This window comes from Thunnus thynnus, chromosome 10 (assembly GCF_963924715.1).
Source record: "Thunnus thynnus chromosome 10, fThuThy2.1, whole genome shotgun sequence".
Lineage (NCBI taxonomy): Eukaryota > Metazoa > Chordata > Actinopteri > Scombriformes > Scombridae > Thunnus > Thunnus thynnus.
Window position 1 is genome coordinate 8,945,416 of NC_089526.1, and position 28,000 is coordinate 8,973,415.

General features: G+C 35.7%; 2 protein-coding genes across 3 annotated transcripts in view; both read left to right on the plus strand.

The window, feature by feature from the left end:
• Positions 1-14,673, plus strand: part of LOC137191007 (centromere-associated protein E-like) — a 31,243-nt gene extending 16,570 nt beyond the window's left edge. Inside the window, exons 16-30 of one of the 2 annotated variants that reach the window (XM_067600788.1) lie at positions 33-61; positions 715-991; positions 2,129-2,172; positions 2,447-2,732; positions 5,278-5,321; positions 5,564-5,849; positions 6,194-6,237; positions 6,354-6,424; positions 6,629-6,843; positions 6,967-7,214; positions 7,321-7,449; positions 9,464-9,593; positions 9,757-9,786; positions 12,103-12,147; positions 13,521-14,673. In XM_067600788.1, the coding sequence (XP_067456889.1) occupies positions 33-61; positions 715-991; positions 2,129-2,172; positions 2,447-2,732; positions 5,278-5,321; positions 5,564-5,849; positions 6,194-6,237; positions 6,354-6,424; positions 6,629-6,843; positions 6,967-7,214; positions 7,321-7,449; positions 9,464-9,593; positions 9,757-9,786; positions 12,103-12,147; positions 13,521-13,783 (2,141 nt within the window). In that variant the 3' untranslated portion in view covers positions 13,784-14,673. Of the gene's footprint in view, positions 1-32; positions 62-714; positions 992-2,128; positions 2,173-2,446; positions 2,733-5,277; positions 5,322-5,563; positions 5,850-6,193; positions 6,238-6,353; positions 6,425-6,628; positions 6,844-6,966; positions 7,215-7,320; positions 7,450-9,463; positions 9,594-9,756; positions 9,787-11,479; positions 12,042-12,102; positions 12,148-13,520 lie in introns of those variants that run through there. The other variant, XM_067600789.1, reaches the window with a different exon arrangement.
• A 1,349-nt stretch (positions 14,674-16,022) lies between these two features.
• The window catches only part of LOC137191005 (uncharacterized), a 32,506-nt gene continuing 20,528 nt past the window's right edge, over positions 16,023-28,000 (plus strand). The window contains exons 1-8 of the mRNA XM_067600786.1: positions 16,023-16,229; positions 19,201-19,248; positions 19,546-19,847; positions 20,836-21,109; positions 21,431-21,468; positions 25,156-25,444; positions 25,819-25,862; positions 26,379-26,655. Coding sequence (XP_067456887.1) covers positions 19,239-19,248; positions 19,546-19,847; positions 20,836-21,109; positions 21,431-21,468; positions 25,156-25,444; positions 25,819-25,862; positions 26,379-26,655 — 1,234 coding nt within the window. The 5' untranslated portion in view covers positions 16,023-16,229; positions 19,201-19,238. The remainder of the gene's footprint in view (positions 16,230-19,200; positions 19,249-19,545; positions 19,848-20,835; positions 21,110-21,430; positions 21,469-25,155; positions 25,445-25,818; positions 25,863-26,378; positions 26,656-28,000) is intronic.

Here is a 28,000-nt window from a genome sequence, read left to right on the forward strand (position 1 = left end):
CTTGAGTCATTTTCTATTTTCTTTCTCCTCAGAGAAGCAGAGGTCTTCACTGCCCCAGAAAGTGAGTAATGTCACATCAGACACACTTTACACAACACAGCTTTCATCAAATAGCTGCTGGTTGAAAATTATCCTCATCTTGACCACTATTAATAATGATACAAACCAGTGACATCATTTCATCAGATGGTGCTCACTGAACTGAAGCAGGATTCTGATTGAGATTTTGAGCTGAAATATTATATCCACCAATAATGTTATAATAAAATCTGTGCTATCTCTACAACTGAGGATGACAACAGGACAACTAAATGTTTAGGACGTGTATTTTTTTCCAGACTTTCTTATTCAACTCTGATGGTAAATAGGTGGAAAGAGTTTTTAAAGCAGAAATATCACAGCTGCTGTTGAAGCAATAAGAACATGTGATCAGGTGTCTCATTCCTACTTTTGGCAGCACAGTGTCAGAAAGAGTTGGAGACATGCAATAAATCACAATTACTAATAACCAGTTTATAGAAATAAATTAAATGAATCATACTGTGCTCACACTTTGTCTTTATAAAATCACTGTAGATTAATCACAGTATTACTTTGTGTAATATATTGATGCTCACATGATTTAAATGTTTATATTGATGCAAAGACATCAGTGTTTTATCATTAGAGTGGAAATATTACATAAATGCCCTCTGATCACTTTTAATCCATCAGGATGTTACGATGACATCAGTTAAGGAGAAACTTTTGGAAACACTGGAAGAATTACGTTTCGGGGAATTCTTGCAATTCAAAGACATCCTGCAGAAACTTCAAATGAAAGAATTCCCAAGAGTCCGAATAGAGATGGCACAGAACAAGGTTGACTTAGTGGAGCTGATGGTTGAGATCTGTGGTCAACAGTCTGTGGAGGTGACCATGGAGGTTTTAAAGAAGATGAACAGGACGGATCTGGTGCAGAGGTTGTCAGACATCAGCTCAGGATCCAAAGGTAAGTTTTGCGGAAACAAAACCCCAATACAATTCCAATATCAAACATTTGATATGCAGAGTAGAGTCTTATTCTACTTTGAACATTGAACATTGAACATTTTACATTTCTTGTAATCTGGCAAAAAATATGTAATTAATCATCATTAAGTTCCTGTTACACCATCATTAAGATGTAAAATATTTGCATTACCTGGTTTTTGGTACCTGGCTTGGTGCAATGACAACATAAGACAGGACACTGATGGTTGGATGGATTTACTAACACCTGGGAAAATAATTATATTGATTATAAGAGTGGGGGTGTTTTTGCAAAAAAAAGATCTAATTATGCAAACTAATCTCTGCGTTATTTGTGAGAACAATTTAGTTGTTAGCATTAAGCTTGTCTTACAGCATCCTTAAGTTGTTGGTTTTTGGTACCTGGCTTGGTACCACAACAGCATAATACAGGACATTGACTATATAGCATGACGGCAACATTAACACCCATTACTTTACATGTTTGATGTTGGCTACTATCCAGTTGTTTATTGTAATATATGTACATGCAAAACAAATTAAGTTATATTATTGTTCCTGTATTTTTATTGTATAATCTTTCCCTCTCATGAGGAATGGTTACTACAACAGCTACATGTAGCTAGCTACATGTAGCTACGTTGTACATAACAGAAGTCCTGTGAAGTGCTGCCACTTTTCCTCAACTTAGACTTTTCTCAGCAGTAAGTCCTGCATAACATATTGCTCTCATATTGGAACAGTGCTAAGTAGTCAAGTCAATTTTATTTGTGTAGCCAAATATCACACATTTACCTCAGCAGGTGTTGCAATCTGAACAGCAATACAACATCCTCTGTCCTTAGACCCTTGATTTGAATTAATGAAAAACTCCCCAAAATAAAACTCTTTAATGTGGAAAAATTGAGGAAACCTCAGGAAAAGTAAGAGGAGGGACCCCTCTCCCAGTATGGACAGATATGCAATAGATGTTGTGTGTACAGAAGAAGAGTATATGAGAGTACAGGAGAATATGTAGCACATAGTGCTAAAGCAGCAAAGCATCTGGAAAGTTACCATATCATTCCATTCATAAACATAACATGATTTAAAACATTTCCTGATGTGTTTTAACAAGGTCCTTCAAGAAGCTTGGAGTTTGGGGCTCATGGGGGCATTATGGTAATCCCTTTTATTATTCAATTTGCTCATTTGTTTATTTGTTCATCTGTGTGATGTTGCAAAATTAGTGATTAAACAACAACAATTTCATTTATTTACATAAGTGATTGTCCTCTGGTGCAGCAGTCTGATTTCACTAAATCTATAATTTTGCCTAATGTGATTAATATTAGTCACATGATTTAAATGTTTACATTGATGCAAAGACGTCAGTGTTTTATCATTACAGTGGAAATATTATATAAATGCCCTCTGATCACTTTTAATCCATCAGGACGAAACAATGACACCAGTAAAGAAGAAGCTTTTGGAAACACTGGAAGAATTACGTTTTGGGAAGATCGAGCTGTTCAAGTGGTACCTGCAGACCCTTCAAGTGAAAGATCTCCCAAGAATCCCAAGAGTCCGAATAGAGAGGGCAGACAGCATGGATGACTTAGTGGAGCTTATAGTGGAGATTTGTGGTCAACAGTCTGTGGAGGTGACCAGGGAGGTTTTAAAGAGGATGAACAGGATGGATCTGGTGCAGAGTTTGTCAGACACAAGCTCAGGATCCAAAGGTAAGTTGTGTGAAAAAAAAACCTAAACAATACTATTCCAATATCAAACATTTGGTATGCAGAGTGGGGTCTTATTCTACTTTAATGTTACTGTTTTTTCATCATTAAAAATACATTTTAGACAGTGAATATGTGGTTGTTTTGACATATTATCTAGATACCATTATCACAAGCAAAGATACTCACTGTATGCTGTATAGTCATTATAATCAATGACTCTAGATCAGTCACTGTTTTTAAATTGTCCACATTTTTCTTACTCTGCAAACAAATTTAGAACTGCCTTAGACCATGCATACGCACAAATCATAAACATCCCACAGTCTAAAAAATTATATAGTCAAAATTTATTCAATGTAAACAGTGTATTAGAACCACAATTATCTTAAAAATGATTGGGCCTAAATATACAACATCCAAAAGTGTGAAATTGTTAATAATACACAATTTATTTACTACTTATGAAATTAATAATGAAGACGTTGTAATCCATAAATCATCATCATAAATGTAATGAAATTATTAATTTATTAAAATTGACCTGTGTCCGCTTTTATATGACAATAGTTTATTAATCAGAGTTTCCATATTGGAATGTGACACCGATAATTTCTCTCATCAGATTTGGCTGTAATATATGCAGCTGTTTAACCAGCAGCCTGTTCAGTGTCCTCACAGCCTGACAGTTCAGTAGTGGCACAAGGAGGGACACTCTGCTTTCACTACATCACGGCCTGTTGTGGACAGACAAAATACGATGCGCACCTGGTGCAGCAGTAGAGTTTTATACAGATCTACACATTTACCAACTTCTTATTTTGTTACAGAAGTACTGCGTGATCATGGTACAACAGGTATGCAGGCTGTTTACAGGATTCACAATTAGGCTCCAAACAGTTGTGCCAATCACATGTTTACCAGCTAAATCTGCCTTTTCTGGCTTCTACTTCTGAAACTATTGTTTGCATTTCACTAGCAGTTAAGTTTTTCTATATTTTTAACATCACGGCCCTCTTTGCAATGAGTGACAGCTCTCTCCACTGCTGCACTGCTCCAACAGAGCTTTCCTTACATAGAGAAATTAGGGTGTGTTAGTATGCTTATTACCAGTAGAGTGCCTGTCAATTTAGAATGATGCATACGCATGGTGGTAAAAGCAAAATTGGCCAGTGCGGATGTGTCATGAATCCTATGGTGATTTTGCATGCACGCTTATTTTGTGCACACAGTGAGAACATTTCTATGCACATATTAGTGAATTAGGCCCAATAATACAAAAATAAAAACACACAACATGAAAAAGCCCTCACTCACCTATAGTGGCATCTGCAGCATTTTTATTTCACAAGGTTTTGTGATATCTATCTCCAACATTTCTGCAGCCAATATAATGGAGGTGAATGAAATTCTTTTGTGATGTTCACACCATTGAGGGATTGCGTTTAATAATTCTTCCTGAAAAGTTTTTTTTTTTTTTTGAGGAACAGTGTCTCTGTTAAACTGAATAATCCTCAGAACATGCTGTCAACAGTTTTATAAGGATTATTTCTTTGGTTTAAGAAAAGTAGTTCCAATGAAAACTGTTATTGAACATTTTACATTCATTGTAATCTGGCAAAAAAATATGTAATTAATCATGATTAAGTTCCTGTTACGCCATTATTAAGATGTAAGAAATGTTCATTGCCTCTTTAGTTTTTGGTACCTGGCTTGGTGCAATGACAACATAAGACAGGACACTGATGACTGGATGCATTTTCAAACACCTGGGAAAATAATTATGATTGTAATTTTCAAATTTCGTGATATTTTGTTACAAAAAAAATGCATATTATGCAAAAAATGCAAACTAATTTCTGCATTATGTGTGAGAACAATTTAGTTGTTAGCATTAAGCTTGTCTTACACCATCATTAAGTTGTTGGTTTTTGGTACCTGGCTTGGTACCACAACAGCATAATACAGGACATTGACTATATAGCATGATGGCAACATCAACGCCCATTAATCTACATGTTTGATGTTGGCTACTATCCAGTTGTTTATTGTAATATATGTACATGCAAAACAAATAATTATATGATTGTTCCTATATTTTTACTGTATAATCTTTCCCTCTCATGAGGAATCGTCACTACAACAGCTACATGTAGCTAGCCTGTACATTGTACATAGCAGAGGTTCTGTGAAGTGCTGCCACTTTTCTCAACTTAGACTTTTCTCAGCAGTAAGTCCTGCATAACATATTGCTCTCATACTGGAGCAGTGCCATGTAGTGAAGTCAAGTCAAGTCAATTTTATTTGTATAGACCAATACCACAAACAACAACCTTTTAACAGGGAATAAATTGAAGAAACCTCAGGAAGAGTGAAAGAGGATGGATCCCTCTCCCAGGATTGACAGACACACAGTAGATGTGTGTGCACAGAGTATATGAGAGTATAGCACATAGTGCTAAAGCAGCAGAGCATCTGGAAGGTTACCATATGATTCCATTTATAAACATAATATAATTTAAAACATTTTCTGATGTGTTTTAACAAGGTCCTTCAGGAAGCTTGGAGCTTGGTGCTCATGGAGGCATTATGGTAATCTCTTTTATTATTCAATTTGCTCTTTTGTTTATTTGTAAATTGAACAATTCTAGTTATTTACAAAAGTGATTGTCCTCTGATGCATGAGTCCAATTTCACTAAATGTATAATTTTGCCTCATGTGGTTAATATTAGTCACATGATTTAAATGTTTACATTGATGCAAAGACATCAGTGTTTTATCATTACAGTGGAAATATTATATAAATGCCCTCTGATCACTTTGAATCCATCAGGATGAAACAATGACACGAGTTAAGGAGAAGCTTTTGGAAACACTGGAAGAATTATGTCTCGGGGAGATCGAGCAGGTCAAGTGGTGGCTGCAGAACCTACAAATGAAAGATCTCCCAAGAATCCCAGGAGTCCAAATAAAGAGGGCAGACAGCACAGTTGATTTAGTGGATCTGATGGTGGAGATTTGTGGTCAACAGTCTGTGGAGGTGACCAGGGAGGTTTTAATGAAGATGAACAGGATGGATCTGGTGCAGAGTTTGTTAGACACCAGCTCAGGATCCAAAGGTAAGTTGTGTGAAAAAAACAAACACTTGCACCATCATTAAGTTGTTGGTTTTCAGTATCTGGTTTGGTACCACAACAGCATGATACAGGACATTGACTATATAGCATGATGGCAACATCAACACTCATTACTTTACACGTTTGATGTTGGCTACATGTAGCTAGCCTGTACGTTGTACATAACAGAAGTCCTGTGAAGTGCTGCTACTCTAACATATTGTTCTCATACTGGAGGAGTGTTATGTAGCACATAGTGCTAAAGCAGCAAAGCATTTGTTAGTTAAAATATGATTTTATATATAAACATTATATTAACACAACATTTTCAAATGTGTTTTAACAAGGGCATTCAAGAAGCTTGGAGTTTGAGGCTCATGGAAGCATTATGGTAATCCCTTTCTTTCAATATATTTTTTTATTTGTTCATTTGTATGATGTTGAAAAAGATTGAACAGGAACAATTTCACGTACAATATTTACAAAAGTGATTGTCCTCCTGTGCAGGAGTCCAGTGACTGGACTAAACTTGAACCTGAAGTGAACAGTACAGATGCAGATGAGGATCCAACTTACAGGTAAAAATAACATCTTCAATACTGTGTCACAACAAACTGGAACTATGGCAAACATTTCAGCAAGGTTCATTGAATTTTTTCGCAGAGGGACAACTAAGATCTTTTTCCCTGCCATGTTACAGTAACAGTCATAATTAAACATATAACTTTAAATAAAATCAAGGCACCTGCTGGTTAAGTTTACCTTTGTTTTTTTTCTTTCAGCCTACAGTCTGAAGAAGGAAAGTTTGAATGCAGTGTCTCCGGTTTGCGATGGGTCTGTGAAGAAAAGGTCAGCATTAAGTACCAGTTCTGGTCTTGGGAAGAACACATGGAGAGAATGGAAAGCTTACAATACATGCCTGCAGGTCCTCTACTGGACATCAAAGTCATTGCTGGGAAGTTAAATGAAGTGTACCTGCCACACTGGATCTGCACAGGTAAGTGGACACATAAAAAAGTAAGTTTAAAGAATTAAGAATTTCATTGTGTTCATTAGAATGTATGTAAAAACAATGATCTCTGTTCTCCTCACTAAATATATGTGCTTGTATTTTGTGCAGATGACTCTACAATATTAGACAAGTTTGCAGTCCTACACATAGATGCCTGTGGAGATGTTGTTGAAAAAGTGTCCGAGGTCACATCATCCCATGTCAAGTTATCCAAACTAATTTTCTCTCCAAGAGCGGTCCTGATGAAAGTCGGCTTTCCGGTGAAAATAAAGTGCAACGTGTTAATATACAAGACCAACACAGCGTTCCTCACACTTCATGTTTATCTGATCCCACGTGACCCTGGTCTTGGACAGGTTATTGCATATCTCAATGTCACCAATACCAATTATTTTAAGATACAGAATGGCTCCTGTTGGTCAACGTATCCTCGTAGAAATGTTTGGGTTTTTTTTTCCACAGGTAATGGACAAGAGGGAATTATCCCATGGATACAAAATAATCCGAAAACCACATCCAGAGATGTCCCTGAAAATGCACAATCATTTCACCTTAACAACAGACTTGGACAGTGCAGAGATTGATCCTGAGGTATGGTTTGAACTGCTTTTACATATATCAAGTGAAGTGAATTTTGATTCAGAAATAATTATTAATAACTATAAGATGAGTACAGTTGAACACAAAATAGTTCTGGGTTTTGATATTTTTTAACAAGAATACATGACAAACTAATCCACCTTTAGTTGAGACTCTCCCTAGAAAAACAACACAATAGGTCGTAATGTCAGTCACCCAAAACAGCATATCGTTGTAGTGACAGATTCCATCTAGTGACCGTAGTAATTATGGCCCAGAGCAGTGGCGTTGTTGAGATGCAGATGGAGGAGGGGTGGATGGATGGTATAACCCAACATTGGACTTTGCCACAAGAGGAAACATAATTGTTTTTAACAGTGATCTGTAATGTTTTTTGGAAAGCACAGACAAATGATGTCCTGCCAATTACTGCTGAAAGGGGAGCCAGATTTAAAAAAAACAACTCTCCCATGTGTCGTTCTGGAGTGCACATGGTCAAATAATTAATTTATTTTAGATTGGAGGACTACGTTACCCAAACAACAAACCCATCTAAAAGTCTTAAGCCACTCTGAAACAGTCCAGTCAAAGGCATCAAATTTTCCTAAAACAGTAATGCAATGAGAAGAACTCCCGCACACCACCTCACCCACTGCTGAGATATTTATTGGCTTACAATGTTTCTGTCTGACCTTTTATCAGGTATATGGGCAGCATCACAACACTTCCATATATATATATATATATATATATATATATATATATATATATATGTGTGTGTGTGTGTGTGTGTGTGTGTGTGTGTACACACACACAGGAGCTACCTCAATCATCCAATTATCCAATCAGAGGACCACAGAGACTGGTCTGGCTGGTGAGCACCTTGAACGTATGCATATGTGTCAACAGTCAGAAAATAGCATTAAAAAGATTAAAAAGATAAAAAAATGATACAATATAACGATGCCAATAAATCTTAAGCAATATCCATGTAACCTCAAAACTCTCCAAAAGTCAAAAAATAGAAAACAAGTGAATTAAGAACAAACATACTGATATATGATAAATTCCACAGTGTCATCAAACATATTAAATCCATTCTATAAAGGAATAAAGGAAGGGAAGATAAATTAAGGACAAAGTGTCAATGTGTCAAAAAATGTTTTCAGTGTCATCATACATTGAACATAAAGACAAATTAGGTGCAGGTCTGAACACTTGACCCCTACAGTGAGGGGACCTGGTGGCTCTGTTCTGCTGTGTTCTGAGTGATCACCTTTATTCTATGCTGAAACATTTCTAACGTGATGGGAGTGGTCTCTTCCAGGATGACAATGCCCCAATTCACTGCCCACTCATGTCATAGATATTATATATGACATGAGTGGACGCGCAGGTGATGACCTATGTTTGTATATATATGGAAGTGTTGTGATGCTGCCTACCTGATGAAGGTTGGACAGACAAAAACGTTGCAAGCTGGGAGTTCTTCTCATTGCTTTCAAGTTGCACCTTCCTCCGATGCACGTGCCACACATTTGGTAGTGCAGAGATTTTTTTCAAAACATTTTTCTAAAATAGTAATGGAAATGCATTGTGAAAATTTTCAAAAAAATTAACTGCATGACATCTCTGGTTACAAATGCTTTTATTGCTTTTATCTCAAAATTATGACTTCATTATCCAATGTATTCATTCACTACCTTTTTATTGAATTAATATATCTGAATAATATGAGTACTGCTGAAATAAGTAATATGTGATGTCTGCATTACAAGCAAAAAAATACATTTAAATATCTGCAGTCATGACCATGCTTGTTGGCTCCATGTTATCTTTCATTTGAGCATAAAATCTTACCAAGCTTTGGTAGGATACAGAATATATATTTATCATGTTTTGTACTTACCTGTAGATGTCTTTGATTTAAATGAGAATATCACCACAGTTTTCTCAACTTCATTTGAAAACTTATGAAAAAAAAAAATCTAACTTCCCTCCCTTTCTCTATATATTTCTTTCACAGAAAAGAGAGCTCAGATATGAAAGCACAAACCCAGATTTCTTCGAAGTGTACGTTGAAAATCCAGACAGAATCTTTAAGCTAAAGCTTGAACATAAGCGTCAACCAGTTTGGACATGTACAATTCGAAAAGGTCAGTTTTAAATAATACTGCAAGAATTGATCTTCACTGTCTATGTATTGATTTTATTGAGTTAAAAATGTGTTATTAATGAAGCAGATATCGACTGTCTTTGCTATAGATAAAAGTAACTCAGATACACATACATATTTTCTTTACCTCTGCCTTTTTTCAGATGAATACCAAAGCACTGGTCATATACAAGGTAAGACGTGTAATATGACTAGTATTTAGAAGAATTGCTCTTTGGATTTTAGTCATAAAATTGTTTCACATTAAGTTTCAGAGACAGTTTACAATCCCATGGATTTCCTTTTGTTCGTAAATATTAGAAATATCTTTTTATCTTAACAAAATGTTGAACCAAAAATTGAAAACCTTAAGGAAGCCTTGTTGAACAATGCCAACAACCTTTATGTTGAAGGTTGGTGGCATTGTTGACATTATTGACTTCACTGTTAATTGTCTGTGTACTTTAGGATCGCTCTATCTGTTGCCTGAGTTTGTATTTTTTTGTCTGCAACTTTTTATGCTACCATCTGTGGTATATGAAGATTTTTCTAACTTCAGTGGGACCTACCTGGTTATATAAAGATTAAATAAAAATAAAATAAAATACAAACACATGCTGACAAACATGATGATTAAGTACCTGAGAAGGAGCTATGTCTGGGACATACTGCAGGTCATCTCAGTGTAAAACCAAAGTTTGCTTGACAGAAACATTACTGAGACAGTTTTTTAACCTGTTCACCTACAAAAAAAACTTTTAATTTGTTTTTTTTTTAAATTTGCAATGCTCTCTTCATGTAATTTGTTGCGAAAGTCTTATAAATGTGGCTTAATTGATATAAACATACATTACTCCATACATTGTGCAATTGCAACCAAATCTAAACTTAAGTTTTTTGAGTGATCCTACAAAATGTTGTGGAATTTCACTTCTATGTGGTGCTACAACACGATATATTTGAAGGACTATTACTCAGAGGTGATGTAAAGGCTCTGGAAAAACCCAGAAGTTTGACTGAGACCAGGTATGTAAAATTAAACATTCAAGATTACTCAAGTTTGAACACAACCAACAGTCAGATTTATCTTATGACCCTTTGGAGGGGGATTAAACTACCAAAATGTACAACGTAGTTAAAAGTAGCTCCACCTGGACCAGCTACAACAGTAAATTGTTTATGCATCGATAAATAAGTATTAACAATCTTATCTTATAATGTTATTTACAAGTAATTTTACTTTTGATACTTTGAATACATTTTGCTGATATGTTTGTAGTCATAAAATGGAAATACTCAAATAAAATACATGTACTTAAAAATGTACCTAAGTACAATACACTTATACTTTCTCCCACTAAATTTAGAAAGGTGCAAGTATAATCATTTTGTCATTTTTGCAGATGGATTTGTTACAAGTTATTGCAATATACATTATACCACCATAATAACAATAATAGGCCAAAAACAGTGTCATGCCTAATGGAAACATCTATACTGTATGTGGATTTCAATTAAAATGTCGATTATGCATATTTAAGTAACTAATTAAGTAATTATACTTAATCAGCCTCCCTGAGGGCAGCAGAGAGGACAGTGTGTTGTTGGGGTGGCTGGGCTCCCTAACAATTTTCTTGGCCTTGGATCTGCTTCGCCTGTTGTACATGTCCTGCAGGTTAGGGAGGTTGGTTCTGATGGTTTGCTCAGCCGAGCAGACCACCCTCCCAAGGGCCAAGTAGTCCTGATTTGGTCTATTTTTTTTTCTCTAGTTCAATTCAATTCAATTCAGTTTTATTTATATAGTGCCAAATCACAACAAAAAGTCATCTCAGGGCACTTTTCACACAGAGCAGGAGACCATACTAGACTATTCTCTTTAATTTACAGAGAGAGAGACCCAACAATTCCCCCGTGAGCAAGCACTTGGTGACAGCGTTAAGGAAAAACTCCCCTTTAATGGGAAGAAACCTCAAATAGAACCCGGCTCTAGGTGGGCGGCCATCTGCTTTGACCGGTTGGGTTTAGAGAGCGGGAAGAGGGTGGGGTGGGGGGGGACAGAGAAGCAGAACAACAACAACAACAACTATTGTGCTTAGTGAAGCGAAATCTCCACAGGCAGCTGTTTAAATCACACAGATTTCAAACTGTTCAAACTTATTAACGGTATCCATAATGAGTGGTTTTACTATGAGCTTTCCAGTTTCACTATAGACAAGTTTCCTCTGCCATCTATGGAAAAATCAATTAATCAAACGTTTTTTTTCCTGTAGTATCCTCATAGAGCCTGTCAGTCAACAGAAATATGCGTATTGTGAATCAGAAAGCACTGGTGACTTTGATCAAGCGTTATAGATGCCATTAATAAGTTCACAACATATGAACACTGTAACATTTGTATGATTTGAATGACTGTCTGTGGAGTTTACCACTCTGTAGAAATGTTAGTATGGAGATAATCCATCATATACTTTTTTACTATAATTTAACACTGTGTCTCCCTATTTTTGCAGTTGAAGAGACACCTGGACTATCCTCAAAACCTGGTTCCAGTGGCAGTGAGTTGTTTTCTGTTTTTTTAACATGACAAAGTATAGATGAACTAGTGTAGAAAATGAGTGGTGTTGTTTTTTGAATTTCACATTATACTCCCCACAGTGGATGAACACTGGACTGGACTCTATGCGTAAAATATTAAAACAAAAAATAAAATACTGTGGAGTGAGATTTATTGCTCAGTTTTCTTAAATTAAAATGCTGATTTCACTTGAACAAATATGTATCTGAAGGTACCCTATAGTGCTGTTCAGAGTTTTGTCTCTCAAACTGAAGAAATTAAGGATAAAAACACTCAGCATGCCAACTATTCTAGCCACTTTACTGCTGAGCCTGACGACCAGTCAATAGATTAGAAAATGCTCCTGTGTGTTAAATTGGGGGACTTGTAAATTCTTTTAAAACTTTGGACAAAGCTAGGATAGCTGCTTCATCCTCTTTCCAGTCTTTATGCTAAGCTGAGCTAACAGTCTCCTTGCTGTAGCTCTATTCTTAATGCGCAAACATGAGAGTGGTATCAATCAACTCATCTAAGTAAGGTAAGAAAGTGAAAAAGCATGTTTCCCATTAAACTATTCCTTTAAATTTGGTAATAGCATGTAGAACTCACAACAAGTCTTCCGAATTAAAGAACTAAATAGGTTGTTTGACCATGTAAACTCATAGACACATGTGAGCATTTTCTAATCTATCAGCAGTAATTGTCAGGACATCATTTGTTTGTGTTTTGCTGTAGCTTCATATTTAATGGACAGATATAAAAGTGGTATCAATCTTCTCATCTCACTTTTGGCAAGGAAGCAAATAAATATCTTTCCCAAAATATCAATCTATTCTTTTTAAAGATAAGCATAACACCTAACACATGATAGCTTTACAAAATCACATTTGATCACATTTTTTCATCTCATTAAAATGAAAATTACATTTTTTTTTTTCAGTTTTAGTTTAATTTAAAAATTTGAATGTTACATTTGTTTTTTCAAACATCGAAATGAACACTTGATCAGTCACTGTTCCTTTATATCACTGATGTATAAGTCGTGTGATATATTTAATCCCCATTACCTACAGTAACAACAGTAAGTACTCATCCCAGTGCCTGCATGTAGTTAAAATGCTTTAATAAATACTCATTCAAACGAAACATAGAAATCAATGTTAAAAAATATTAAGTCCCAGAATACTCAAGGCATGAATTATCTGTTTTTAATATTTGATGAATGTCAGCCATCTACACTTAAAATATTGAAAGTAGTTTTTATAAATCATTTTGTAATAAAACCCTTCTTCAAAATAAATGTATCAAATTGGCTATAGTTTTATGTTATCTCCAAATCTAATCAGTCTGTGTTTTCTTTTCCTTTCTCCTCAGACAAGCATTTTGTGGATAAACATAAAGTTGAGCTGATCAAGAGAGTGAGCAACATTGATCCCATTTTGGATGAGCTCTTTGACCATGATGTCATCCAACAAGAAAGTTATGATAAAATCAGGGCTCTGCCTACCACTCAGAAGAAGGTGAGGGAGCTCTACTGTGGTCCCCTGAAAGCTGGTGGAGAGAGCAAAGATGCCTTCCTCAAAATCCTTGAGGAACATGAGCCAATTCTCATCAAAGACCTCAAGAAAAAGAAGTAAATGTTATGGTGAAATTGTTTTTTAGACCAAACGTACACAGTCTACCTGAATGAAATGTGTTTTTATACATACTTTATAAAGCTGTCCTTTCTCTGTGGGGTTTCTCAGCAACTTGTTTTTTCACAGTTTACTTGTTAAACTTAAATTTGTATTTGTATTTGGTTAATTAATTACTTAATGTAAAACAAAACATGATGAGATTTCCAGCCAGGTTTAAAAAAAAACACATGCAGCAAATGTTTCTCAGATAATCATGTAAGAAAGTAATTAAGGATCTCACCAGACATATAATGTTTTTTTTTTAATCAAAAAAAATAGCAGAGACCTGTTTTTTTTTACCAATTGTTTTACATAAATGAGCCACCATTAATGAAATCAGAATTATTATCTTTTAATGTTTGTATGTAAAGGAATTTTTTTTCAAATTTATAACAAAAAATCCTGATTGCTGTCTATGGTTTTTACATTTTGAGTGACTTGAGTGTCCTGTATTGTGTTCAGATCCCAAACATTTAAAAACATTACAGGGGTTTTTATCCTTTAAGAAGGTGCTACCATACTATTCTTTGGTCTACATTTGGAAGAAGAACAAGTGCTGCAGATTCTCTCTGAAATGTTATGAATGTGAGACGAGTGGTTGTGAGGAAGGAGAGGAGGAGGAGAATCAACCTGTGTATCTCTGTCTACGTGACATCAGGTGTTTGTTTTTTTGGTTTGTTTTTTTTTTTTTTTTTTTAAAAAAAAAAAGCTTTTTACACACAGAGGGTGTGTATGTGGCCAGATGAGAGGAGGCTGAAATGTTCACTGTGTAGTGTGTGAGTTCAACATCTGAGCAGATTATTCTTTGAGATTCAGTGACAAATTTCAAATAAAGTTGACGTATAATTTTATTTGAGTGGCATCAGTGTTTGTTTGAGAATTCATTTCACTGTGTCTTGTTTCCCCCTGAGGAGACCAAGGGCTTTCATTCAGGTAGACTGTGTACTCCTCTAACCATGTGGGGCTTTAAATCCATCCTGCCATCCTGCCACTGCACACCCAGATGTTATAGAAATACTAATAATTCTCAGCTCAAGTATTATTTCATCTGACAGTGCTTTTCTACGGTGGAATATTTAGGCAGCTTTGGCAAAAAACAAAACCTGAGATGTCAAGAAAATTGTAATATTTTGAGAAAAGAATTATACTACAAGATAAATTTGTAATTTAATGAGGAAAAGTTGTAATATGAGAATAAAGTCTAAATATTTCTCTCAAATTTACCACTTAAATGTTTTTTTCCTCATAATATTAGGAGTTTATTCTCATAGTCTAATGACTTTTTTGTTTTCATGGAAAACCGTATTCTCGTAATGACTTTTTCCTCAGAAATATTTTCTCTTCAGAAAATCATCAAAATCTCAGATTTTCTTCCCCTCATTGTGGCCTTAATACTCTGTTTGTAAATCAGATGAGGTGAGATGTGAGGAGCCGCTGGCCGGGTGAGACCAGTCGGTCATTTCAGCCGCTGGCAGCCCGAGTCCTGCATCTTCATCCCGGGGAGAACATGATCCGATGAACTATTTACAAATATTATGGAAGACAACACAGTAAGCGGGCTATTAATTACTTAATGACATCAGTGACCATTTGCCAGTTTTTGTGATCTATGACTGTGATTATGGGGAGGACATGGATGCCAGTAAATTGAGATACAGGTGAGTATGGAGGAATCCATAAGACATGAATCATTAACACAGAGTAGCCTATATGATGAAGAAGACACTGACAAAGCCTATGAAACATTTCTAAAAATATTTAGATCATTATATGACAAAAACTGTCAAATAAAACAATAATATCAGAAAGCAAAATTATGCAGATAGACCATGGATCACAAAGGATACAAAATGCTTGGAAACCCCCACCCCCCCCTCCCAAAACAAAACAAACAAACAAAAGACCTATATAGAGAATTCATGAAATATAGAACTGTAGAGACAGAAAATAAATCTAATAAATATACAAAATATAAATATAAATGTAGTCTATTCTATTCACTCTCAAATTATATCTGGTTATTTCGTCCTTTATGATATTTACTCAGTTTATAAATGATTAAAAGGTCTTGTGGGTATTATCTGTACCTTTGCTTGTCGTTTTAAAGCGATTATCTTCAAATAGGCGCGTTCTCGCGATTAGGGCTGATTTTCACAGCACAACAGGTATTACTGACACTCACTGACGGAAGAGAGAGAGAGACGCCCGGGGACATTTATTACCACAGTCAGCAGGAATACTTGAGGAACTAGGAAGTAGTTAATACCGGATACAGACAGCAGCTCCTGAATCACAGTAAAGCTCGTTTATTGACACAACAATGAAAGATTTACCTCAATTAATTTGGAGAAAAAACTGGTCGGATTTTACATCTTAACGGCTGGAGCGACAAGCTGCAGTTAAAACGGTAAAACTGTCTTTCAAACTGTATTTTATTCTTCTTTTTAACTTTCACTTTCATCGTCCTGCTTCCTCTGTAGAGATGTATTCGTGTGTGTAAATTGTTACAACAGCGCAATACTACAATAAAACATTAGTTAACACTTAGTTTACGTTAGTGTTAAACAGTTTGTTAAAGTTTCCAAAGTGCTTTGACTCAACAGTTAACGATGAAACAGAAAAACAACAGCAAAGACAATTTAACGTTAAACGAGAGAGAGAGAGAGAGAGAGAGAGAGAGAGAGAGAGAGAGAGTATCAGGTATTCATCATTTGTGGGGACATAAATCTGTTTAAACAGTCACATGTGGGGACTCACCTCCCTTTTGAGGACAAAAAGCAAGTCTCCATAATGTAAATCATTTATTTTAGGGTGAAGACTTGTTTAAAATGAAGGTAAGGTTAAGGTAAAGGTTTGGGTTAGGGTCGAGCAAGTAGTGGTTGAGGTTAGAGTAATCTACAGGAAATGAATGCACCATGGTGCTTGAAAGTTTGTGTTAGAATTTTCTGTTTCCGCATAAATATGACCTAAAACCTGATCAATTGTTCACATAAGTCATAAAACTAGATAAAGGGAGCCAAATAAAACAAATGAGAAAAACCATTAAAATTATCAATTCATTTATTGAGGAAAATTGTCCAATCTTACATATTTGTGTGAGGCAAAATATGTGAATCCTTGCTTTCAGTAACCAGTATGACCCCCTTTTGCAGCAATAACTTCAGTTAAACGTTTCTGGTAACTGTTTATCAGCCCTGCACATTGGCTTGGAGGAATTTCAGCCTATTTCTCCTTACCCAACAGCCTCAACTCAGGGATGTTGCTGGGCTTCCTTGCATGAAGTGCAGGTCCTTCCACAGCATTTCTATTGGATTAAAGTCAGGACTTTGACTCGGTCATTCCAAAGCATTAACTTTCTTCTACTTAATCAGTCTTTGGTAGAACGACTTATGTGTTTAGAATTGTTGTCTTGCTGCATGACCCACTTTCGGTTGAGCTTCATTTCACGGGCAGATATCTTGACATTTTCCTGTAGAATTTGTTGGTACAACTCAGAATTCATAGTTCCATCAATGATTGCAAGCTGTCCTGGTCCAGAGGCAGCAAAGCAGCCCAAACCATGATACTGTCACCACCATGTTTCACAGATGGGACATGGCTCTTTTGCTGGAATGCAGTGTTTGTTTGTCAACAAATGGAACGCTTCTCATTCAAGCCAAAAAGTTCAACTTTTTCAACTCTACCTTACTATAGTAGGAAAGAGGCGTCATTTGTGTTTTAACAATGTTTTGCACATGAGTTATTCAACTGGGAAGTTTGAATCTGTCAGTGTATTATATATAAACATAACTGAAGTGTGTAGCATAGCGTACAAACTGTACTTTTTCTGTCAGGCATTTGTTGTTTACATAATTCACATGAAGAGCACACCGGTGACCTCAGGGAAGCAGGAGGATTTGAAATGTTCTTTTTTTCTTTGGACACACACAAGCAGGCGGGTGGAGAGAAATAAAACTACTGGGAGAATCACTGATCCTGCTTTTGATTCCGAGAGTCCAACTCAAAAGCTTGTTTCGATTGATTTTCGATGTGGAATCAGAATCTTTACACCCCTAGTAACAATGGTATTGAATGTCCTCCGTTTGTACACGATCTGCCTGACAGACGACTGGTGGAGTCCAAACTCTTTAGTTAGTGTTTTTTTTTTTTAACTCTTTCCAGCCCAGTGAGCATCAACAACTCTCCTTCTAAGGTCCTCAGAAATCTCCTTTGTTTGAGCAGTGACACACTTCCACAAACCTGTTGTGAAGCTCAGACTTTGATAGTGAAGACCCAGATTTCACTTCTTTAAATAAAGCAGGGCCTCCCAGACGCACACCTGAATTTCATCCCATTGACTGAAACACCTGACTCTAATTTCCCCTTCAAATGAATTGATAATCCTAGAGGTTCACAAATATGCAACATTGGATCATTTTACACAATAAATAAATAAACAAGGTGAAAGGTTTTTGTCTCACTTGTTTAACTGATGTTTCTTTATCTAGTTTTTCTAGACTTGCATGAACATTTTAGTTCATATTTATGCAGAAATAGAGCAAATTTTAAAGGACTCAAAAACTTTCAAGCACCACTGTAAATCAACATGACTGTTTGTGTGTGTGTGTGTGTGTCGAGGGTATTTCTTCGATAATGATATTCTTGATGATATGACAAAATACTCCAGGAGGGATTTTTGTCTCTCCTCATACTTAACCGGGTGTTTCTGCTAGAGGGGGTGATATAAGTTTGTTGTGTGTCTTTAATTGATGACACAAACAATTTTTCCCTCACATACATAGTTCTCTCGCAGAACTGAAGCTATTTTCAGGCTTTGATGTGTTCACATGAGGTCTTAAGCAAGAATGTTATTCACTAATAATTTTAAGTATTTGTGTTATATCATCTACCACAAGGGAAACATAGTTTTTATTGATTTGTTTTTATAACTTTGGCAGTATAATATAGCTATGATAAATATACAAGAGAAATGAATGTTTTTCTTGCTATTTTATATTAGAGGAAAAGATGCAACCAGCCATGTTCTCACAGCCTCTCTGTTGTAAAATCAAGAGGCTCATCACAGTTTTGGATAACAGTCCTTGAAAGAGTTACGGCCAGACAGTAAAATTAAGTCATGATCCTGTCGATGTATTCCTTTGTGGAAATACTTTCAGGTATTGTTTTTTATTGAGCTGAACATTTGGAGATTGAGAGTATGAATAACTGAGTAACTGTGTAGAGTAAACCTGTAAATTTATTTTACCTTCTTGGTGCTGTGATCATGAAAGATTTTTTTTTTTTACCATTTAAATGTATACTGGACAACAGAGGTATGCATAATGGGTAAGAACAATATATTGTTCTGCAATATTTATTTTTCTTAAAATGTTTTCCAGCTTCATGACCCTCAGCAGCAGCAACTGATCAAAATAAGATGGAGGAAGGTAAGTGCACAGTTATTATGTACGCAGTGATCTCACTAAATGTTACTCACTGAGTTCAGATTGTCTACAACAAGCTAAACGTAAAACCAGAAACTGACAATGAATAATTGAAGCTTGGAAGGATATTTTGAACAGGTCATCTTGATCAAGGGTTTTTGAAATCCATTGTTTCAAATTAACATTGTATGCATTTTAGTTTGCTACACTTCATATGAAACATGTTCTGATATACGTTGATTATAGCCTCATAATATCTTAAATCTGTCAACTTTGTATCATGTTTCTTTCTCTTCTCAGAGCCTTTTGTGGATAAACATCGACTCGAGCTAATCCGGAGAGTGACCAACGTTGCACCAATTTTGGAAGAACTCCTCGAACGTGATGTTATTAATCAAGTAAATTATGATAAAATCAGGGCTAATCATGACTCTCAGGACACTATGAGGGCACTTCTCAGTGGGCCCTTGGAATCCAGTGGAGTGAGAGGAAAACAGATCTTCTACAAAATTCTGGAGAGAAACGAGCCACATCTTATTGATGACCTCAAGAGAACGGAGAGCGAGCCTGTGATGGATGTGAAAGTCATGGATACAGTGCAAGTGAGTAAATCCTTAGTCATCTAAAGCAGTATAATGTAAGTGTGGATAGCGTAGTTTGTGCTTTCAGATAATCACTGTTTCATTTTTGAGACTCAATTGGTGAATACAACTGAGAATCTAATTAAGTGAATATAATGTACAGTATATAGTGCATAAAATACTTTGAATATAAGCCCAATATATCATTTGATTACACTTTTCTTGCTTTTGAAATGTTTCTGAAATCCTCACAGGAATACCCCACTGAAAATCAATATTTACTCGCCCCCTGTGGGCCTAAAATTTGGCTTTGAAAAGTTTATAGTTTGCTCCTTTTGTAGATGACAGCAGCTGTATTCAGATTCACAGAAGTTACAGTGGATTCCAATATTGATCCAGAATCACTGCAAGAAAACATCAAAACAACCACAGAAACTTATCAAACCACTCCTGCTACAGAACTCATTTATCTACTGTTCATCCATATAATCAGTATTTTCCGAACAATCATTGCTGTGCAAATAAATCACTAAGTATGTTTCTTCTGGTGGAGCTATGAGACAGTGATAGTGTAACATGGAAATAGTGTTTTTAGCTATGCTGTGGAGAAACTACAAGTGTTTGGAACAACAACATTATAGATCAGTGGCAGAGAAATTAAAGGTAGATTAATTAGAGTCACAGTGTTACTCTGTTCCTTTAACCAATAACAGAAAAATTGAAGTAGGGGAACTCCCTGCTCATCCTGTATTTACATTCATGTCATTGCAAAGAAATGAAAATCTACACCCATCCATCATATAAAACATTATTACATGACTTCTATGAAACTCTACTGGAGGGATGAACACCATTCGTCCAAATGATTTTCCATTATTTGGTGTTTCAGTGTTGGTGGTGGAGAGCGCTGTCTAAATCGTCAGTCATGGTATTCATGGTAGTAGAGCAAACAAACACTTCACATCCTGTCCTGCTTAATACTGTATGATTTACCTTTTTCATTTTCCAGGTAGGTTCAATGATGGATAAGAAGCTGCTTATTGAAATATTGAATGATTTGAGCTCTGAGGAGTTTGAGAAATTCAAGTCGCTCATTGAATTGGAGAAAGATTTCCCGCTCATCTCAAGGAGCCGACTGGATGTGGCAGACATGCAGGAAACTGTGGAGCTGATGGTGGAGACGAACAGCCAAGAGTGTGTGGAGGTGACCAAAAAGGTTTTAAAGGAGATGAACAGGATTGATCTGGTGCAGAGGTTGTCAGATATCAGCTCAAGAACTAAAGGTAAGACAAAGCAGATAAAAACATATGAAAAACATTAAACTGGCACACAGTGCAGTCACATGTGTCTCATAAGTTTTATAGTTTATTATGTTAAGATAAAGTACATTAGCTGGGGTACAATATTTTGTAAGTTTGGGCATAAACAGTACAATAACAAATATATCCAAAACTATTTAACATTGTTGGAAAATCTTCAAGTAGCTCTGCACATTATTATTATTATTTCATTGTTAAGGAGGGTTAGTGGAATGAAACCCTTTGTATTATAACTGATGTTAAATACATTTCTAATAAGTCTTTTGATATTTATTTTCTCCTCAGAGAAACACTTGGAACATCGTCCTACACTGATTCAGAGAGTGAGTAATGTCACATCAGTCTGACTTTACACAGTACAGCTTTTACTCAGTAGATGAAGATTGACAATCATCTTCATCTTGAACATTATAATTGATGATACAAACAAATTTTCCCTTAAATACATAGTTCTCTCACAGAACTGAAACTATTTTCAGGCTTTGATGTGTTCACATGAGGTCTTAAGCAAGAATGTTATTCACCAATAATGTTAAGAATTTGTGTTAATTCATCAACCACAAGGGCAATATAGCTTTTCTGGATTTGTTTTTATAACTTTGAGAGAAGGTATAATATATGACAAACATTGCTTTTTTATATTGGAGGAAAAGATGCAACCAGCCATGTTCTCACAGCTTCTCTGTTGTAAAATCAAAAGGCTCATCACAGTTTTGGGATCACAGTCTTTGAAAGAGTTACAGCCAGGCAGTAAAATAAAGTCATGATCCTGTTTGTACAGATAAAATAATTGTAAAAGAGACAAAAGTTGTTGATGTTACTAAAGAAATGTAAACACATTCAAGTAGTTTGTAAAAACAGTTATTAGCTTGTGTAACATTGGTGATGTAATCTTACCACATCCGCATTTCTAAAACAAACTCATCAATGAATCTGTATCAATAAAATTAAGAGATTGCACATTTGCCCAATGAACATTTTCTTTGTTTTTAACAGGTAGAAACAATGACGTCTGTTATAGAGCTGCTTTTGGAAACACTGGCTGGTTTGAGTAACAGGGAGCTCGAGGACTTCAAGCAAATCATCTGGAGTCAACCCTACTTAGAGATCCCATGGAGGCTGCACATGATGGCAGACATGCAGGACACAGTGTTTTTTGTGGTGCAGACCTTCGGCCAACAGTCTGTGAAGGAGACCAAGGACGCTTTAATTAAGATGAACAGGAGAGATCTGGTGCAGAGGCTGTCAGACAGCAGCTCAGGACCCAAAAGTAAGACAATAAAGACAAAAACATATTCAAATCATAAAACTGTCTCAAAACATGTGTTTTATAAGCTATGTTATAAGCTGTTCTTCTTTATTTGAAATATTATGAGTCATAATGTAGAAAAAATTAGACAGCTGGTGTATAAAATATATTTTATTACTAATGTGAAATATGTAAAGATATTGTGGGACAGGGAGAAAATATTAGTGATGAATTATATGTATATTTTTTTAACTGTTGAGGAAGCTTCAGTTTTATTTTGTGTTGAACCCTTTGTATTGTAATATTTTAAAGAACAATATAGCCTGATGTTGATCACTTTTATTTCTTTTCTTCCTCCTCAGAAAAACACTCTGTGGATGAACACTTGTCTGCACTGATCCACAAAGTGAGCAATGTCACATCAACCTGACCTCATGCAGTACAGCTTTAATTCAATAAGATGCAAGTTTAAAACCATATTTATCATCACATTAGTGGTGATTAATGAAACTAAACTCTAAACCATAACCACTAAACTTTTTCAAACCATTAAACCAAATGCAGAAGATGAAACCGAGAAAACAGTTCCTGACTTGTGCTGCCACCTTTTTTACAGTTCATCAAGAACATGTGATGTTAAGATCAGGTGGCTCAGTTTTCAGTTTTTGACAGCACAGTGTGTTTGCCAGAGTTACAGCCTGGAATTAAAATAAAAAACATAAACAAGTTTACAGATATTAAAGAATATAAAACAAGACAAATCATAATTACCAGATGTATCAGTAGTTCAGGTGATTTTGCAGAAAAATCATTTCTTAAAACATCCAAATGTCTAAAATAATGACATTGATACTGTAGATGTGAAGAGATAAATCTTTAATATTCCCAGTGGAGAAATAACATATTTTCTCTTTGAACTTACTCTTTGAATTTTCCAGGTAGCAACAATGGGGGCTGTGAGAGAGCTGCTTTTAGAAACACTGAATGATTTGAGTGATCAGGAGCTAAAGACACTTAAGTGGCTCCTGCAGTTCATTTACTTCAAGAAGGGCCTTCCATTCATTCCATGGATGAAACTGGGCCCGGCAGACAGGACAAAAGTTGTGGATCTGATGGTGGAGAGATGTGGCCAACAGTCTGTGGAGGTGATCAGGGAGGTTTTCATGGAAATGAAGAGGACTGATCTGGTGCAGAGGCTGTCAGAGACCAGCTCAGAACCCAAAGGTGAGATAAATAAGACAACTGTCATATCACATTAATTTATGATAATTAATACATCTGCAGGAGTACAAAATATTAGATAAAGCAATGGAGCAACAACATATAGGCCACCATGACAGCAGAAATATAGATTTGAATCAACACCTCCCTGACACAATCTCAACAAAAACAATATGAGCTTCACAAAGTTAGTTGGTACTTCATTTCATATTTGAAGTGGTTAATTGAGCTAATTCAATTTACTTGTACATACAAAATAATAAGACAAAGATCACTTCAGAGGGAAATGTTAGAGCTCATTATTACCAGTCTTATGTTGTATTTGGTCAGATAGGAACTTGGCTAATGTTGTCTACATCATTTCACTTGAATATGTTGTGTTGTATTTTTGTATAGCTACGATTTGACTTAAACTTGGCTCCACTATGGACACTCATTCTCATTCATCCCCTCTGTGATTTCTGTAACCAAGGCCTCCTCCTGTCTTCCATCCACACACCTGTAATCCATCTGTGTCATGTGACGTGTGCATGTCTGTGTATTTTATTTTAACACCCTGACTGAGTGTTTTCTCAAACTGCATTAGTCTCAGCCATGAAGTGTTAAAGGCTTTTTATTATACTTGGGAGTCAGAGTATTATACTGAGGACAAGTATACGTAAAGGTTACACACAGTGTTTTTATTGTGTAATTACAATGTTCATTAAATGTGTTTCAGCTGCAGGATCATCAGTTGAAGCGTTTGGTGTAAAAACCACTGAGGGAGGTAGGTACCATAAGACATTTGAAACACTAATAACAAAATTACAAATATTATTCCTTTAACTAGGAGTAAAGATGACAGATTTGAATCCTTTCCTCAAAGCTCTGTAGTCATTTTAATCTACATTTCATTATGTGAAGCTTTAACACTGAGTTTAATAACAAATGTGACGTCATGTTGATAAGTGTTCATCAGGTGAAATTGGAAATTAATTTTTAGGATGTTACTATTGAGCAGATTTTCTTTTCCCTCTGCAATTAATCCTTAATATTAGAATTAATTTAAAACAAGATAGTCTGATAGTGTCTGATTATATCACCTGATGGTAAACCAGGCATTCATGAGTCTTGTTTTATTTCCTTCTCTTCAGAGAAACACTCTGTGGATGAACAGTGGCCTGCACTGATCCAGAAAGTGAGTAATGTCACATCTGTCTGACTTTACAGATACAACTTTCATTCAACAGATGCAGGAAAAAAACATGTTCAACATTATAAATGATGATACAAATCAAATTCCCGATTTTCACCAGCTGGTTCTCTCAGAACTGAAGCTACATTCAGGTTGCATCATGTACACATGAGGTCTGAAGCAAGAACGTTGTTAACTAATAATGTTAAAAATCAGTGTTACCTCTACCACTGGTGAAATGTAAACTGTATATATCCACATTTATAAAAACACACATGTTGATGAGACATAAATAGAAAAATCTATAATCATCCCAGCTGAGAGATTGTACATTTGGCCAATGAACATTTTCTTTGTATTTACCAGGTTGAAACAATGACGTCTGTTATAGAGCTGCTTTTGGAAACACTGGCTGATTTGAGTAAAAGGGAGTTTGAGAACTTTAAGAAAGTTCTCCGGAGTCAAAGTCACCTCTACAACCCCTACTTAGAGATCCCATGGAGGCTGCCCATGAAGGCAGATGTGCAGGACACAGTGTTTTTTGTGGTGCCGACCTTCGGCCAACAGTCTGTGGAGAAGACCAAGGACGCTTTATTTCAGATGAACAGGAGAGATCTGGTGAAGAGGCTGTCAGACAGCAGCTCAGGACCCAAAAGTAAGACAATAAAGACAAAAACATATTCAAATCATAAAACTGGAACAAAACATGTGTCTCATGAGTTTATAAGCTATGATATAAGCTGTTCTTTATTTTAAACATTATGATTCATAATGTAGAGAAAAAAAAGACAATATCAGCTGGTGTACAAAATAAATTTTATTACTAATGTGAAATATGAAAAGATAATGTGGGACAGGAAGAAAATATTAGTGATGAATTATATGTATCATATATATTATATGTATATTTTTTAACTGTTGAGGAGGCTTCAGTTTTATTTTGTGTTGAACCCTTTGTATTGTAATATTTCAAAGAACAATATAGCCTGATGTTGATCACTTTCTTTTATTTCTTTTCTTCCTCCTCAGAAAAACACTCTGTGGATGAACACTTGTCTGCACTGATCCACAAAGTGAGTAATGTCACATCAACCTGACCTCATGCAGTACAGCTTTAATTCAATAAGATGCAAGTTTAAAACCATATTTATCATCACATTAGTGGTGATTAATGAAACTAAACTCAGTTTCTCACATAATTGTGAGACAAAATGCAGAAGACGAAACTGAGAAAACAGTTCCTGACTTGTGCTGCCACCTTTTTTACAGTTCATCAAGAACATGTGATGTTAAGATCAGGTGGCTCAGTTTTCAGTTTTTGACAGCACAGTGTGTTTGCCAGAGTTACAGCCTGGAATTAAAATAAAAAACATAAACAAGTTTACAGATATTAAAGAATATAAAACAAGACAAATCATAATTACCAGATGTATCAGTAGTTCAGGTGATCTTGTAGAAAAACGTATTTAAAACATCCAAATGTCTAAAATAATGACATTGATACTGTAGATGCAAAGAGATAAATATTTTATATTCCCAGTGGAGAAATAACATATTTTCTCTTTGAACATACTCTTTGAATTTTCCAGGTAGCAACAAAGACGGCTGTGAGAGAGCTGCTTTTAGAAACACTGAATGATTTGAGTGATCAGGAGCTAAAGACACTTAAGTGGCTCCTGCAGTTCACTTACTTCAAGAAGGGCCTTCCATGGATCCAACTGGAGCCAGCAGACAGGACAAAAGTTGTGGATCTGATGGTGGAGAGATGTGGCCAACAGTCTGTGGAGGTGATCAGGGAGGTTTTCATGGAAATGAAGAGGACTGATGTGGTGCAGAGGCTGTCAGAGACCAGCTCAGGACCCAAAGGTGAGATAAATAAGACAACTGTCATGTCACATTAATTTATAATAATTAATAAATCTGCAGGAGTACAAAATATTAGATAAAGCAATGGAGCAACAACATATAGGCCACCATGACAGCAGAAATATAGATATGAATCAACACCTCCCTGACACAATCTCAACAAAAACAATATGAGCTTCACAAAGTTAGTTAGTAATAATAATAATAATAAACTTTATTTATAGAGCACCTTTCATGACATAAAATGCAGCTCAAAGTGCTTTACAAAAGAATTTATATATATATATATATATATATATATATATATATATATATATATATATGTGTGTGTGTGTGTGTGCATATACACATACATATATACATTAAAAACGGGGGATACATAAAAAATATAAAATCATAGATGTAAAACAAAATCAATTAAAAGCAAGGTCATAGAAGTAGGTTTTGAGCTGCTTCTTACAACTGTCAATTGAGGTTGCTTGTCTAATATAAGGAGGGAGCTTGTTCCAAATCCTCAGTGCATCACTACTGAAGGCAGCATCACCATACCTCTTGCTGTTCGTCAGTGGCACCCTCAGCAGACCGGCATCATGCGATCGGAGGAAATGATTTGGAACATATTCCAATAGGCAATCTGACAGGTAGGAAGGTGCTAGCCCATTCAGAGCTTTAAAAACAAGTAAAAGAATTTTAAAATCTATCCTCAACATTACTGGGAGCCAGTGCAAAGATGCTAAAACAGGAATAATGTGACCTCTTTTACTGGTTTTGGTTAGAATTCTTGCTGCTGAGTTTTGGACAAGTTGTTGTTTATTTTTTGGCAAACCAGTATAACGTGCGTTGCAATAATCTAAGTGTCAGAGTACAAAGGCATGAATCAGTTTCGTAGCATCCTCGAGGGAGAGGTAGGGTCTGACTTCTCTGGTACTTCATTTCATTTTTGAAGTGGTTAATTGAACTAATTCAATTTACTTGTACATACAAAATAATAAGACAAAGATCACCTCAGAGGAGAGTTAGAGCTCATTATTACTCATTATTAGTCTTATGTTGTATATGGTCAGATAGGAACTTGGCTAATGTTGTCTACATCATTTCACTTGAATATGTTGTGTTGTATTTTTGTATAGCTACAATTTTACTTAAACTTTGTTCCACTATGGACACTCATTCTCATTCATCCCTTCTGTGATTTCTGTAACCAAGGCCTCCTCCTGTCTTCCATCCACACACTTGTAATCCATCTGTGTCATGTGACGTGTGCAGTGTCTTTGTATTTTATTTTATCACCCTGACTAAGTGTTTTCTGAAACCACATTGGTCTCAGCCATGAAGTGTTAAAGGC